This window comes from Bos indicus, chromosome 13 (assembly GCF_029378745.1).
Source record: "Bos indicus isolate NIAB-ARS_2022 breed Sahiwal x Tharparkar chromosome 13, NIAB-ARS_B.indTharparkar_mat_pri_1.0, whole genome shotgun sequence".
NCBI classification, from domain to species: domain Eukaryota; kingdom Metazoa; phylum Chordata; class Mammalia; order Artiodactyla; family Bovidae; genus Bos; species Bos indicus.
Window position 1 is genome coordinate 1,390,249 of NC_091772.1, and position 17,345 is coordinate 1,407,593.

Genomic DNA, 17,345 nt, shown 5'->3' on the forward strand with positions numbered 1-17,345 from the left:
TGGTAAAGAATCTGCCTGCAATATAGGAGACCTGGGTTCTATCCCTGGGTTGGGAAGATTCCCTGGAGAAGGGAATGGCTACCCACTCCAGAATTCTGGCCTGGAGAATTCCAGGGACTGTATAGTCCATGGGGTTACAAAAAGTCATACATGACTGAGCAACTTTCACTTTCATCTCAGATACATAGAGATATAATAATAAATCCTCAAATAACTGCCCCTCATATTCAATCATCACTGTCATTTGCCAGCCTGCATTATCCTTGCAATCCTAGATATCACTTCTAAATACTTCATTACAAAATTTTAGTTACATAAAACCAATAGCTTTTAAAAATATGTATGAACAGTCATTAGTGGGAAAACTTAATGGAAATTCCACAGAGTCATCTTTCTTATAAATTCTGTACCTAACAGTATTGTTAGAGAGAGTGGGAATTCTAGAAGTCTTTCCAGAATTATTTTCTATTCTGGGCACATTCTTTGGATGCTTTCTACTTGCCTATTTCTCAAGGGAAATTCTAATGAATCCATGAATCAACTATTGATTGATTTAATCAATATTCAACTATTGATTTAATAAGTGGGCAAAAGTATTTTTAATGGACATGTGAATCAGGCAGGAAAGTGTATAGAAGGAAGAGAAAATACTTGAGAGAGAAAAGAGCCAGAGGATAGATCACATGGCTCTCACTGAAAGGAAGGAACGGTACAAAGTCAGAGCCCTTTCATTTCCCCAAATTGTCCCGTTCAATGTAGAAATAAGGATATCAATGAACGCTACAATCACTAGAGATTTATAATTACAAGTTTCAGGTGGTTTCTGAGGATTATAATTTTCTTCAAGTACACACAAAACAATTTAAGTACTGATCAATGTGCTTTCTCTCTGAACCTCGCCTCAGTGGTGTTCAAAACCTGGATGCAGTTAATTGTTTCACAGAACAGCTGGTATCATTCTTTAATCAGCCTTCAGAAAAAGTTCATTCTTTCTGAACATTTTTCCTTAATCTTACATTAATGGTAAAGTGATAAAAATTTCCCGTTTTGCTAGGTTTGTTTGTTTAGCATTTTTTTTTACTGTATTCCTTTCCTTTTCTAGGTCATGCAAATTATGTTTTTGTGATAGCGTTTGATCTTTCACAAAGACCTGATGTTCTTGATAAATTATCAACGTGTTAGTCAAACTGAAGTTTCTATTATATTGAGTGCAGCTTTGAAATGAAATTTTCTCTCTTTCTAAATTACCTGAAAGGGTTCCTCTTCATGCAGCCAAACAGAGGAGAAAGTTTATTAAGTAAAGGGAGAATTAATGTCACCAAATAAAATAACTCACCTGGAAAGATATTGCTTTCTTCTTTTTTGTTTGTTTGTTTGTTTTTATAGTTCTCTATTTCTTTACAAGGGTGCTGTGTATAAAAACCTCAGAAGGGAGATCAGAATAACCAGCCTAAGTCATTAAGCTGTGTTGATCCAGCATGTAGCTAAATAAATAAGAGTGTAAGTTATTCCTTGCTCAGAAGCTGGCTGCAAATTTGCTAAGTGATTCATTTGAGGCTAATTTTCTGCATGACCCTCTCACTGTCTTCAGGACCTGTCTTATGGAAGGAAAATAAATTCAGCCAAACCAACAGAGCACTATGGGAGATTTTATTATGAATTCAGAAACTTTGGAAACATCCTTTTCCCAGCAGGTCCAGGTCTCCAAAAGATACATGCTTCTGATTTCCTAAAGAACATCTGCTCTGCAAAGACTGCAGAATTTCTCTATGTCCAAATCCCAGTATTTGTGAGGCTAGAATAGAGATACCAAGGGAACGTTTCATACAAAGATGGGCATAATAAAGGACAGAAATGGTACGGACCTAACAGAAGCAGAAGATATTAAGAAGAGGTAGCAAGAATACACAGAAGAACTGTACAGAAAAGATCTTAATGACCAATATAAGCATAATGGTCTGATCACTCACCTAGAGCCAGACATCCTGGACTGTGAAGTCAAGTGGACCTTAGGAAATATCACTAAGAACAAAGCTAGTGGAGGTGATGAAATTCCAGCTGAGCTATTTCAAATCCTAAAAGATGATACTGTTAAAGTGCTGCACTCAGTATGCCAGCAAATTTGGAAAACTCAGCAGGGGCCACAGGACTAGAAAATGTCAGTTTTCATTTCAACTCCAAAGAAGGGCAATGCCAAAGAATGTTCAAACTGCTGCACAATTGCATTCATTTCACATGCTAGCAAAGTAATGCTCAAAATTCTCCAAGCTAAGATTCAACAGTATGTGAGTCAAGAATTTCCAGTTGTTTGAGCTGGATTTAGAAAAAGCAGAGGAACCAGAGATCAAATTGCCAACATCCATTGGATCATAGAAGAAGCAAGAGAATTCCAGAAAAAACATCTACTTCTGCTTCACTGACTGTATACTAAAGCCTTTGACTATATGGATCACAACAAGCTGTGGGCAATTCTTAAAGAGTTGGGAATACCAGACCACCTCACCTGCCTCCTGAGAAACCTGTATGCAGGTCATGAAGCAACAATTAGAACTGGACATGGAACAACGGACTGGTTCCGAGTTGGGAAAGGAGTACGTCAAGGCTGTATATTGTCACACTGCTTATTTAATGTATACTCAGAGTACATCATGCAAAATGCCGGGCTGGATATGTAGAAGCTGGAATCAAGATTGCCAGGGGAAATATCACTAATCTCAGATATGCAGATGATACTACCCTTATGACAGAAAGCAAAGAGGAACTAAAGAGCCTCTTGATGAAAGTGAAAAAGAAGATTGAAAAAGCTGGCTTAAAACTCAACATTCAGAAAACTAAGACCATGGCATCCAGTCCCATCACTTCATGGCAAATAGAAGGGGAAACAATGGAAACAGTGACAGACTTTATTTTGGGGGGCTCCAAAATCACTGCAGATGGTGACTGAAGCCATGAAATCAAAAGACGCTTGCTCCTTGGAAGAAAAGCTGTGACAAACCTAGAGAGAGTACTAAAAAGCAGAGACATTACTTTGCTAACAAAAGTCCATCTCGTTTATGGAAGTGAGAGTTGGACCATCAAGTAGCCTGAGAACCGAAGAATTGATGCTTTTGAACTGTGGTGTTGGAGAAGACTCTTGAGAGTCCCTTGGACTGCAAGGAGATCCAACCAGTCCCTCCTAAAGGAGATCAGTCCTGGGTGTTTAGTGGAAGGACTGATGCTGAAGCTGAAACTCCAATACTTTGGTCACCTCATATGAAGAACCGACTCACTAGAAAAGACCCTGATGCTTGGAAAGATAGAAGACAGGAGGAGAAGGAGAACACAGAGGTCGAGATGGTTGGCTGGCATCATGAGTTTGAGCAAGCTCCAGGAGATGGTGAAGGACAGGGAAGCCTGGTGTGCTGCAGTCCATGGGGTCACAAAAAGTCAGGCAAGACTGAGCAGCTGAACAGCAGCAGTCGCCTGTGCTGGCATCTTGTTGCGTCTCACAGCCGTGCTTTCTCCATTGCTGATGCTGGAGGCGGCCCGTGCTGCGCCCTCAGCTAGTTTCCTGACCCAGCCCTAGATGGCATTGCTGTGCTTTGATTCCGCCAGAACCACCTTTTTCATTTAAAATGTGTCCATGAGGAGAGGGATGAGATTTTTGCATTTCAATTCATGGGTTGATTGGAGGAAATCGAGGGAGAATTGTGACACATAAAAATGTGTTACTGAATGACAGAATGACCTTGACTGCAGAGGTCTTCCTTCCAGTTCTATTGAGATATAACTGACATCACCTTGTGGAAGCTTAGGTGTACAGCATGTTGGTTTGTTACACTCATATGTTGCAAAATGGTTACCAGCAGAGTGTTAGCTAACACCTCCATCACCTCACATAATTATCACTTCTTTTCTTCCGGTAAGAGCATTTAAGATCTACTCCCCTCCTATTTTTCAAGTATGTAATATAACATTATCAATATTAATTATAGTCACATGCTGGACAATAGATGTTCACACCTTATATCTGGAAATTTATACCCTTTGACCAACATCTTCCCATTTTTTCCCATCCTCCAGTTCCTGGTAACCACCACTCTATAATCTCTGTTACTATGACTTCAGAACTTATAGATTACAGCTAAGTGATATCATGCGGTATTTGTCTTTCTCTTTCTGACTTCTTTCACTTACCATGAGACCATGAGGATCATAAATCTTGATCCAGAAATCCTTTCTCCACAACCTTTGGGCAAATTGTTTCACCTCTCTGGACCTTTCTGTGGTGAGAGACTTCAAGTCATACCAATTTCTATTAAGAATAAAAGGCAACTTTGTCCTGAGAGTATCATACTAAGTGAAGTAAGCCACACAGAGAAAGACAAATATCATATGATATTGCTATATGTGGAATCTAAAAATATGATACAAATAAACTTATTTACAACGCAGTCATAGAAAACAAACATGGTTACCAAAGAAGAAAGGAAGGAGGAAGAATAAATTAGGAGCTTGGGATTAACATATACACACTAGATATTCTGTAATAATGTATGAGGGAAAAAAATCTGGAAAAGAATATATACATATGAAAAGTGAAAGTGTTAGTCACTCAGTCATGTCTGACTGTTTGCAACCCATGGACTGTAGCCCATCAGGCTCCTCTGTCCATGGAATTCTCCAGGCAAGAACATGGAGTGGGTTGCCATTTCCTTCTCCAATGCATGAAAGTGAAAAGTGAAAGTGAAGTCGCTCAGTCATGTCCGACTCTTTGCGACCCCATGGACTGCAGCCTACCAGTCTGCTCCATCCATGGGACTTTCCAGGCAAGAGTACTGGAGTGGGGTGCCATTGCCCTCTCCCTCTCTGTCTCTGCTGCTGCTGCTGCTGCTAAGTCGCTTTGGTCGTGTCTGACTCTGTGCGACCCCAGAGACGGCAGCCCACGAGGCCCCACCCCGTCCCTGGGATTCTCCAGGCAAGAACACTGGAGTGGGTTGCCATTTCCTTCTCCAAAATGTTATATTACATAGGGAAGCTTTACATATGTATATATATATATATATATAAACCAAATCACTTTACTATACACCTGAAACTAACACAACATTGTCAATCAACTGTACTTCAATAAAAATTTTAAAATTAAAAAAAAATCAAAGAATAAAAGGAAACTGTTTTGGGGGCATTCTAGCTCTAATTCTTCTGAAATTATGCTGCCATGTTGGGATCTCTAGCTGACTAATGTTTTCAATCTTTGTTTATTATCCAGGACCCTAAATTACGTGAACTTCTGGATGTGGGGAACATTGGGCGCCTGGAACATCGCATGATCACAGTGGTGTATGGGCCTGACTTAGTGAACATCTCCCATTTGAACCTCGTGGCTTTCCAAGAAGAAGTGGCCAAGGTATGGTGGATTGAAACCTTTGAAGCTGATCACCTCAATCTGAATTCGTATGATATTATCCTGATTCCTTTGAAAGACTTTGAGTTTTCATCGTATTTATCTTGTGTTAAAATTCCATCTAAAAATCAACTTGCTGCCAATTAGGAGTGTGATTCAAACACTTTCAAATAATGGCGTTGACTTAAAATTATGGATTTTTTCCTTAGAAATTGGGCATTTGATATCATTTCTTTTCAAACGAAAATATAGATGAAACCACATTCCATTTCATCTAAACATCTTATCCCAACTCATTTTCTCTTAGCCTTACCTTCTTCTTTCCATCTGTCTCCTCAAAGGCAGACATTTTCAATACCTATTCAATTTCTTTTACAATGGGCAGCACCTAATCCATGATTATGTACATAGTAACTGCTCAATTAATATGAGAAAGGATGAAAAATTCTTAAAATTTTAAATAAAAATCTTAAATAATAAAAAATATTTATTCAGCCATGTACTAGAAAGATGAATTAGATAAGGATTCTTCATTAAAGAGTTTCTAATTTACTAAGATAGTGGGCCTTTCAGACGAATACAGAAATAATCAGAAGAAAGGCAGGGTATATCAAATAAGAAGCTATGAACTTCTGGGCAACTTGGACTCAAGTAATTTGATGTTTTCTCTAAAACTATTCAATTGCCATTAAAAGAGCTTGAAATGAACATATTGAAGGGAAAGGTTTCTTTTTCCATGATTATAGTTTGTAAGATACTAACGATGGTCCTGGGGCTTCCTTGGTAATTCAGCTGGTAAAGAATCCGCCTGCAATGCAGGAGACCCCGGATTGATTCCTGGGTTGGGGAGATCCACTGGGAAGGCACAGGCTATCCACTCCAGTATTCTTGGGCTTCCTTTGTGGCTCAGCTGGTAAAGAATCCACCTGCAATGTGAGACACCTGGGTTCAATCCCTGGGTTGGAAAGATCCCCCTGGAGAAGGGAAAGGCTACCCACTCCAGTGTTCTGGCCTGGAAAATTCCATGGACCATATAGTCCATGGGGTCACAAAGAGCTGGACATGACTGAGCAACTTTCACTTTCAATGTTGATCCTGACCCTACACACAGTTTCTTTCAAGAGGGGACATGGCTGTAACTATGGCTGATTATTGTTGATGTTTGACAGAAAACAACAAAACTCTGCAAAGCAATTATCCTTCAATTAAAAAATAAATTAAGTGGCAAAAAAAAGTATATGAATCTAAGTAAAAGTTGAAATCTGCATATCATATCTGTGGCCTTATATAGCTTCTCACATCATGGATGACAACTATGGGGTCATGTCAGGCCAGTGTTCATTGTCTGAGCATTATGATCTATAATTTTTTGACCTTCTGTGCTCTGACATTTTTCTGAGCTACATACACCAAATAATATGTCCTGACTTCTAATTTATTAGTGATTATTTGTTGTTCAGTCGCTCAGTCATGTCCTACTCTTTGCAACCCCAACCCCATGGACTGCAGCATGCCAGGTTTTCCTGTCCTTCACCATCTCCCAGAGTTTGCTCAGGCTAATGTCATTGAGTCAGTGATGCCATCCAACCATCTCATCCTTATCATCCTCTTCTTCTCTGTCTTCAGTCTTTCTCAGCATCAGGGTCTTTTCTAATGAGTCATCTCTTTGCATCAGGTGGCCAAAGTATTGGAGTTTTAGCTTCAACATCAGTCATTCCAATGAATATTCAGAGTTGATTTCCGTTAGGTTTGATTGGTTTGATCTCCTTGCAGTACAAGGGATTCTCAAGAGTCTCTTCCAACACCACAATTCTAAAGCATCAATTACTGATTATGGTAGAGGTTTATTTCCAAAAGTTGCATAATAGCAATTTCAATTCTTACAATGGAATGAATAAAATACTATCTAGTTTTGATACTCTGGAGTCTTGAGAAGCTACTTTTTAAGGCTGTTTTACAAACTCAATCTATTTTATATCTTCAAGAACTAAGTCACCCATTTACATCTATGGTATAATTTGTGCTTGGAGAGACTTCAGTTCAGTGAAACACTGTCTGTGTGGCCGCATTGTACTTGCTTTGCAATCCTTATTCCAGTACCAGCTGGTAATCAGTTGAGTGTATACACTTCACTTCTCAGTATATGTATGTATGATTGGATGGATGAATGAACATAGATAAATAAATACTAAATATTTCTACAATAATTTTAAAATATCACTGCTAGACTACGATCATATTCAGTTCTTAGTAAAATGACCAATTTATAATATTCATTAACTCTCAGTCAGAAGGATTTACTAAATGACAGTAACTTACAGGGAGGCTTTTCCTATGAGTGAATATAGACTTCATATTACAAACCAATCTGCATATTTTATGTCACAATAAACCTTTGTGCACTTATGTTCTAAACATTTTAATTTTCTCCTCTCTGTGGTCTTCTGCTCATTAATTTCCTTTAGAGATTGTGATTAGCAAGCCCTGTAGTATTCCCTGTCAGAACTACATCTATAGACATTTTTCCAGCAGCTACTTGCCTGGTATAATTAATGAAGCTACAGAATATGTTTTGCCTTCCCTGACTGTGATATTCTGTAGGGTATTTTCCCCCATTGAAATTGCTCATCCAGAAGGTTTAGATTTGCAAACACCATGTGCTCTGAAAACTTAATTTCCACCCTTGTAATTGTCAGTACTCTCTCATAACATCACACCCTCTATTTAGTCTCGGGAGCCAACGTACATAGTGCCTTGTGTAGTGGCCGCACGGAAGGAGACAGTTTGCCTCATTGTATAGAATGCCCAACAGGAACCTGAGCTGCTCTGAAAGCCAGATGTCTCCGGAAGAAATTGTTGACAAAGGGATTCGGACTCATTCATTCATTCAACATGCATTTGTCAGGTGCCTTCTCTGTGCCAGTGTCAGGGACACAGCATTCTGTAGAAAATAGAGAAATCGTGATGATGAAGCACACTGATTGTGGGTCAGATGGAGGTCTGTGTGGAGGGATAAAGCAGAAGAAGAGTGTGATGGTGGAGGAAGGGGAGTATTTCTTGATGGAGTGCTCAGAGAAGGCAAAAATCTGAAGGAAGTTGCTCAACTGCAACAGTATCATCGATTCCTGAGAAATCTGTTAATTTTTTTTGTCAGAACCAGGACTTCAACTTTCCTAAATATATTTTTCCAGATTTTCATGCTTTCTTTTTACATAAATCACTTGAGATTGACTTTTTTATTTATTTTTTTAGACAAGTGACTCCTTTCAAAGATGGATTGGGGAGAAAACTGTGTCTTTAAATTTTTCCCTCTGTGGTTGGACTACAAAAGTGGTATCTTTTGTAGTTAAACAGTATTCTTCTTGATATGCAGCACAATTTGCCAACCCTGTGTGTCCTAAAGATCAGATCTCTCTGCTCCCTCAAGGGATACCTCCCTTTAATAGACTTGGAAAATAGGGGGTTTGTTTCACCTCTGTCCTCTGAGTCTCACACTTCTTCCTGCATCTCCTACTGCCTTGAGGACCAATGAGCACATCCGTGTTTGTTGTCCCTGACTTCAGCCCCCCTCTCTGGGATGCCCTGATTCCTCCTCAGAGCTACAGAGAGATGGAGGGTATCATCATCCTTCCCTTCACCCTCCACTATTAACTCCCAACAGTCCTCCACACACTCCACACACAGGTATTAATACAGGACTCCTGGCAAAGTTGGAGGTACCAGCAAAGGAAATTAGCAAAGGCAATAGAAGTTGATTTCTTGTTTTGTGGTGTAGGCTTTTGAAGGACTTTATTTTGAGGGATATGGAAGCCACTGGAGGGTTTGGAGCAGGTGATAGACATGATCTGACAACTCTTCAGTCAATGATTGACGGCAAGGGAAGAGACAATAATGGAAGCAGGAAGATCAGTTAAGAAGCTATAGAAATATTTTAATTAGATTGTTAGTGTCTTGAAGGAAGAGGGAGCTTGTAGAGATAAGAAGGGAATCTGAGTATCTATATCTACATCTACTTAAGGGTACCATCAAGAGCATGAACAATTGTGATTGTATGTTGCATGTAAGAGAAAGAGAAGAATCAAGAATGATGTTAGACTTTTGACCCAACAGACAGAAAGGATGGAAGCACCACGTACTCCATAGGGAGAATTTAAAGTAGAGCACATTTGGTGGTGTACAGCAAGAGTTCAGCTTTGATTATGTTTGGTTTGAGATTATTATTAGATACCCAAGCAGATATGTTGAGTAGGCAGTTAAATATATGAGCCTGGCATTGAATGCATCAATTTGGAAGTCATCCTGTTATAGATAGTATTTAATGAGCCAGGATGAGATCAGCCAGGAAGCAACTATAGATAGAAAAAATGTTCAAGGCCTGAGTCACTGATATGCCAACTTGAAGAGATTGAGGGGATAAGAGAGAATCAGAAGAAGCAGTCTGACAAGGAGTGGTCAGTGCCCTGGCAGTGAGGCAAGTCTGTGAGTTTGGAAGTCAGGGGAAGACAGCATGTCAAGCAAAGAGTGATCAACAGGGCCAGCTGTTGCTCTCAGGTCAAGTAAGATGACGGCTGACAACTGACTGTCGGATTCAAGGGTATGGAGGTCACTGGTGACCTTGATTAGGGCAACTCCGTGGAATAGTGGAATCAAAAGTCTATTGGAGTGGGCTCTGCAGAAGGAAATGGCAACCCACTCCGGTATTCTTTCCTAGAGGAGCCCAGTGGGCTGCTGTCCACAGGGTCGCACAGAGTCGGAAACAACTGAAGCAACTTAGCAAGCATGCATGCCTTGGAGAAGGAAATGGCAACCCACTCCAGTAATCTTGCCTGGAGAATCCCAGGGATGGAGGAGCTTGGTGGGCTGCCGTCTATGGGGTCACACAGAGTCGGACACGACTGAAGTGACTTGGCAGCAGCAGCTCAGGAATGAGTGGAGAGAAATGAAGAAGACAAAAGAGATTGTTCTTGTGGGAAGTTTTGATGTAAAAGGTAGGGGAAAGATGAAAAGATTGCTGGAAGAGGGAAGCAAGATCAAGAGATAGTTTTAAGATGGGAGAAACCACAACATGCATGTATGCTGGTGGCAATGATCCTGTGGACGGTAAAGAATACAAGAGAGTTGGAGAACTGCTGGAGCATGTCCTTAAGTAGGCAAGCATGGCAGGACCTAGTATAGCATTCAGGAAAGTATAGCCTGAGGTCAAGCCTGACCTATCACTTGTTTTTATATAGTTTTATTGAAACACAACAAACCCATTTCTTTACATATTGTCTATGGCTGCTTTCTCTAGACATAGTTGAGTCATTATGACATAAACCATATGGAGTACAAAGCCTAAAATATTTACTATCTGGTCCTTTGTTAAAAAAAAAATTGTGTAAAAAAAAAAAATTGTGGAATCTGTCTTAGTTCACAAATAGAGGGACTGGGCTCAGACAGGAGCAAGGACACTTGACTGATAAGAGGAGGAAAAGTGGAGTCCATCAGTAGAGATGCTGGTAGGCGGTCCATGTGGTAGAGGGAATGATGGAGGTTTTCTGGTTGCCTCTGTTTTCTCAGTGACAAAGGGAATAGAAGTCAGTAGCTAAGCATAAGTAAGTAAGTATCCTAAGTAACTTTTAAATCCTCAAGGCTTTTTCTGCACCAGTTGGTGAATTTCCTTAAAGAGCTGACTGGTGAGGACTTTGCTAGTGGTCCGGTGGTTAAGACTCCACGCTTCGAGTGCAGGGGATCTGGGTTGAATCCTTGGTCAGAGAACTAAGATCTCACATCCTGCAGAGTAACTAAGCCCATGGGTCACAACTGCTAAGCCTGCACGCTGCAACTAGAGAAGCCAGGTGCTGCAATGAAGACCCAGTGCAGCCAAAATAAATAATTGAAATAAAATTATATATATAAATGATCTTACTGGTAAAGTTAATATGGACTGCAAAAGACAGATCATTTACATCAACCCAAAAATCTATATCATGTGAACAAGTTAACCATTCATCAGGTCCATGCAAATTTTTCCATTGGTCAAAGAGTCTGAAGATAAAATAATTTTCCTCTTCCTGACCAATTCTAGTGCCTCTTTCTAATATTCTGCTTTCCTTTGAGGTGGGAGGCGACGCAGAGGCATCTAATTGTGCTTCTTCCTGAAGTCATGCAGCCTAAACACCATTGTGTGGGTTGGAAAACAGATTGCTCTGAACCAGGGGCAGGATTCACAGGATTGCAATATGTTGGTGTTTGCTATCAAGTCTCAAGGATCCAGTGGGAAACCTGTCTTCATCAAAAAATTTCAGTAAGAAATGGAATCTGTCTTATGATTAGTGAAGAATCTCTGTGTGCAAAGGCAGCAGAGGTGAAGCCTTCTCTATTTGGATTAAGAAATCTAAAATTATTTTCTGCATGTCTTCCTCTGGGTTCAGGTCCCTTTCCATGGCTGGGTCCCTGGACACTCATCCACCTGCCCAGTTCCTATCCCAGATCCTTGTTCAGTGCATTATGATAGCGAGATAGCCCATCACCCCAGGAGACAGAATTCAGCTTTGGCATGAATACTGAAGTGGGTAACCATTCCCTTCTCCAGGGGATTTTTCTCAACCCAGTGATCAAACCCGGGTCTTTTGCATTACAGGCAGATTCTTTACCATCTGAGCCACCAGGGAAGCCCAAAGCTTAGATGGATATTGCCAATTTTCCAAACTGTTAGAGTTAGTTTTTTAAATGTTAACTCACTCATGCAAAAAAAAAGAAAAAGTTTAATAGAGGATCTCTGTTAAAATGTTAGCTATTAAAGTAGCTGTCACAAAATAAATGAGCTCTCCAAAAAAATGTTTTATATACTGACATCAGCCTTCAGGGTATATTTTAGAATTTGAGGGTAACATCTGTTGCTTGAGCAGGTATGAATATCATAGAGAGTCTATTTCACTCATTTGGGAAGTGTCGTCTGGAAGCTTGCCTTAACTTCATCCACACCAGTTGGTTACCCTCCATCCAAATATGTTGCAAGCTCTCTGAATTTCCTAATTGGCTCCCACCTCTCCTTCCTCATCCTGCTACCCTCTCCCATCTTGTTCAAGTCCATGACAGGTCTTCTCTGTAACTACCTTCTACCTCCTTTTATAGAATTCTCTCTTTGTTCTCCACCTCTGTGTGTGTCTATCTGCTAGCAATGATCCTTAAAAAGCCTCAAACCTGATCAGACTTCAAATCATTTCTGTGGCATTATTACCTACAAAATGAAGTTTTCTGTCTATGTCGTTGTCATTCATTTAGTGAGTAAATATTCTCTGAAGGCCTAGCATGTGCCAAGCACTAGGGAGTTGCCAGTGGTGAAAACAAGCATAGCCTGTGCCCTTAGGAGCTGCCGAATCGCTGCCTGGACCCAGCACCATTCCGCCTCAGCAGTTCCTAACCACTTGCGATTCCTCCTGCCTTCATAACCAGTGCCTTCGGACTTACGTGCTTTCCTAGATATCCTTTCTCCACTCTGTGCATCAGCAGAATTTCCAAGCCTCCTTTAGAGACTCACCGTGTATACAACTCACCTGTCTCCCCTCTGTCCCATGATTTCCATGAATAACTGAGTTTCTTCCTTTTCTTTGATCATCCCATGACTATTTTCTATTGCATTTATCACACTATAATTATCTGTCACTATGTCTGACACCCTATCCTGGATTTGTGAGCTGCTCAAAGTCAGAAAATATAGTTCAGTCATTTGTGTTCCCAAGATCTATCTTAGTCTCAACTGATAATAGGTACCCAATAAATGTGTCTTCTGCGGGGGCAGAGGAGGACGTTTAAAAAAGGAAAGAAGAAAGGAAAACAGGACAGAGTGCAGGAACGAAAGGACCAAGAAAGGAAGAAAAAAGCTGGTGGGTCCTTGAAAACAGTCAATAGCTCATGGAATATTGTAGAGCTCCCGAGACTTTGAACATCATGTGCTCTAATCCCCTTGTTTTTAAGTTGAAAATATTGAGGCCCTTGAACTAGTTGTTCCAGATTTCTTGCTCTGAACACGGGCCTCTTCCAAGGTCTGCCAGGATGCCCAATGGCTTCCACCTTCTTCATCCTTCCAAGCACAACCCAGAATCATTTATTGTCCTCCTCCTCCTCTATCCATCAGTTACCACATTTTTCTGAAGAAAAGGAAAAATATCTTCAACTGGCCAAATAGTTGAGATGGTTCAGGGAAAGGAATAAGAGATTGCACCACAAAAGGGGCGCTTTTTAAGAAAAAGAAATTATAGTCTACTAAATGAAATAGAAAAGGGAAAGAGGGACTAGTGAATGGTCCTGCCTCAGTCCTCTGACCACTCCTGATACAGAACTTGATTCCTCAAAAACTTTCCACTTTTCTTAGACTTCCCTCCAAATTAATAGTATAGATATTTAAAAATAACCTCAAGAGACATGAAGTTCATATATTTCTTTCTATTCTGGGGACATATATGTTGAGATAAGAATTTTCAAACACTTAACAGGTTTTCTGTACACAATTAAGTTTATCTCACTTTCTTTTTGAATTTAGCACCAACTTATGGTGGATGAACAGTGGCTATAAGTTTGACTTTTTAAACAAAAAGTGGTGAAGAAAAAGAGAATAAGGTACCATATATTCTTTTCGGCAATATACTTTGGAACATAATGGAAAACTGTGCTATCTCCTTGGAGGTAGAATATACATGCCAAAAATATGACTGTATTGAATATATATTGCTTTTTACACATGTGAAAAGTTAGCCTTCTTGGTTATTGTGTTTCATGAGATCTTCATTCACTGGCATTCTCACTTTCTCATATTAATAAGCCATACCTATATCATCTTAGGATATTCCTTCATCCAGTCGTAAATAAGGCCCAAGTTCTTACAAGGTCCATATATTTCTCTGTTAGTCTTAGGATTTGATAGTCGTGGATGTTCTTTTTTGGAAAATGAGATCCACCCCACATTCTGCACTTGAATTTCAGATGATTATGGGGCAGATAAAGGATATATATTTTAAACTTTTAAATTGTGAAAATGTCACCCGTCTGGAACATCCATATAAAGGTTTAAAAGTTCAAAGTCAAACCCCCCCCCCCAAAAAAAAAACATTTGTTTTAAAAAAGGAAGAAGAAAAAAAAGGCAATTCAGAAATTAATCTCTTCTTACATCCAGATAAGAACAACCAATTGCTGTTCTGTTGACTGTGGCAGAAATCATACCTACCCACCTTCCCCAGGAGAGCTTCTTTTGAGCCAGGCAGGATTCAAGGGTGCCACAAAGAGGAATCAATGCTCAACTTAAGGGAGGATATATATGCCAACACTCAGAAATAAGCATGACTTCAGACTGTGGGCTACTGTGAGTGCAAGTCTGCTTTTCCCCAGGAAAAAAGTCAGAAACTGATTAAGCAGCAGCATCTTCCCTTTCTTTCCAGTCGCCCAATAAAACAGAAATAAGCTGCTTCCTCCTTATTCCTCTGCCTCTCTGGCAGCTGAGAAAGCCCTGATTGTATTTCCTGTGTATCTAGCCTCAAAGAAGACACAAAAATACTTTTTAAAAAACTATAATTTTTGGAAAGGAAGAAGAAATCTAAGAAAATTTGGCTTCCATGCTTCATTACTATGGAAAAATACCTGACACCCTTTGAAAGTGGCAGGTTGATCTGTTTCATCTACTGCCTTAATATCGGTTGTTACGTTTATGTTTCCAATGCATCAAATGCTCCCAAGGAATAGGCTGCCCTTAAGAATAAATTTTTTTTTGAAAATTACATTTTAATATATTGGTTATATAATAATAATCATTCACTCAACAAATACTTCATTGCCTACTCTGTACCAGCCACAGTTTTGAGTGCTGGGGATAAAATAAACAAAAATGATTGTCTTCATGAAGCTTACTTAATGGTGGGGTAGGGTGATGATAAACAAAATAAATAAGATGGTAATAGGGGCTAGGAAGGAATAAAGCAGAGAAGGGAGATAGGAAGCATTTGGGGGGATACATAAGAAACGAATCACCAGTCCAGGTTCAATGCAGGATACAGGATGCTTGGGGCTGGTGCACTGGGATGACCCAGAGAGACCGCATGGGGAGGGAGGTGGGAGGGGGGTTCAGGATGGGAAACATGTGTACACCTGTGGTGGATTCATGTTGATATATGGCAAAACCAATACAATATTGTAAAGTAATTAGCCTCCAATTAAAATAAATTAATTTAAAAAAAAGAAAGGAAAAGAAAACAACTGAATTTCATACTTTAGATGGATGAATTATATCTCAATAAAGTTTTTTTAATCTATATGAAAATAATAGCAGTATGTTGTGTAGTATATTTTAAATTTAGAACTAAACGTGTGCCAACAATAGTCTGAAGCATAGAAAGAGAAAAGTGAAATATGCTGTTGTAAAGTTCTCACATTTTACCTGAAATTGTATAATAGTATTTGAACACAGACTGTGATAAGTACATATTTCCCTAAACACACAAGCACATAATACAGAGGTAAAACTAATAAGGTAATAATGAGTATGAAATGGAGTCATAAAATAAATAACTAAATCAGTTCATCAGCCAGAGTCACACTAAGATACGATGATCTATGAGGGAGACCTTGCAAATGATGGAGTGTGTCAAGTGGTCATCACAGAGGAGAGTGGTTCTGAGGCAGGTGTGACCCAGCACATTGGTGGAGGGAATGATGAGCATGGAGAGAGCAGAGGGAGAGGCTGGGTGTGTTGGCAAGTGACCCAAATAGCGATAGGTGGCCACTGTGAGAATGATTTTACTCTCAATGACACAAGTATCTATTACATTGTTTTGAGTAAGGGATGGATTTGGGGTGACATTTTGACAGGATTGTTCTGGTTCCTCTGTTGAAAAGTTGTAAGTAAGGGTATAGAAACAGAGATAGGAAGAGCAGAGTCCTGGAATAGAGGTGGTGAGAAATGGTTAGGTTCCTGATACATTTTGAATGTGAAGCCAAAAGATTTACTGAATGAACCAGATACATGACATGAGAGAGAGAGAACTAAGGATGATCTCAGGTTCTTTTAATTTAATTTATTGAAATAAATATTCCTATCTGGGAAGATCAGAAATTTGGTTTTGGACACAAATTTTAAAATAGTATTAGCCCAAAACAGCAAAACAAGCATAGGTATGACGTCTTATCTCTCTTGAGGTACTGTGAAAATAATGATAAAGGAACATAAATACACAATGATGAAGAGAACAAGATAGGTCACTAGGACATGACATGTTTCACTAAGTTTGCAGGGGGGCAAAAAATGAAGAGATGTCATAGTGGAGAAAACCACAGTCTGGGTTATATAGAGAGTAACAGATGAGAAAGTCCCTGACCTGCTCAGAAACAATCAAGAGATGCTCCAGGCTTGAGTTCCACCAGCCCAGCAGAACATGGAGTAAGAAGTGGGAGTGAAAAAAACAGCCTTTCATTCCCTACTCCTGATCCTCATATAGAATAATCAATAACCAATTACTTTCTGCATCAAAAATTTGAGTGGTGTGTCTTTTATGAAATTGGATAAATGATTGAAAAGTATCATTGTGGGTAGCACTGGAGTTCAAGATCCAGAGTAAAGTTCTCATTCTAACATTTGTGGATATCACACCATGGTGGCTGGAACCCACATGCTCACTGGAAAAGAAGTCTGCTCTCTGGTCAACCCCACTCCCATACTCAGGGCTCCCAGCCAGCACTTCTGTTGCCCCATCTAAGATGGGAACTGACAATAAAATATCCACAAGCTATTGAAAAAACCTGCAATACTGATTGATAAGGATGCAAAGATGAACAGAAAAAAGAAGTAATAATAAAGTGAAGTCGCTCAGTCATGTCCAACTCTTTGCGACCCCATGGACTTTAGCCTACCAGGCACCTTGGTCCATGGGATTTTCCAGGCAAGAATACTGGAGTGGGTTGCCATTTCCTTCTCCAGGGGATCTTCCTGACC

General features: G+C 39.7%; 1 protein-coding gene across 2 annotated transcripts in view; it reads left to right on the plus strand.

Moving 5' to 3' along the window:
- Positions 1-17,345, plus strand: part of PLCB1 (phospholipase C beta 1) — an 856,639-nt gene that overhangs the window by 562,476 nt on the left and 276,818 nt on the right. For both annotated transcript variants that reach the window (XM_019972864.2, XM_070801935.1), the window contains exon 4: positions 5,252-5,389. In XM_019972864.2, the coding sequence (XP_019828423.2) occupies positions 5,252-5,389 (138 nt within the window). The remainder of the gene's footprint in view (positions 1-5,251; positions 5,390-17,345) is intronic.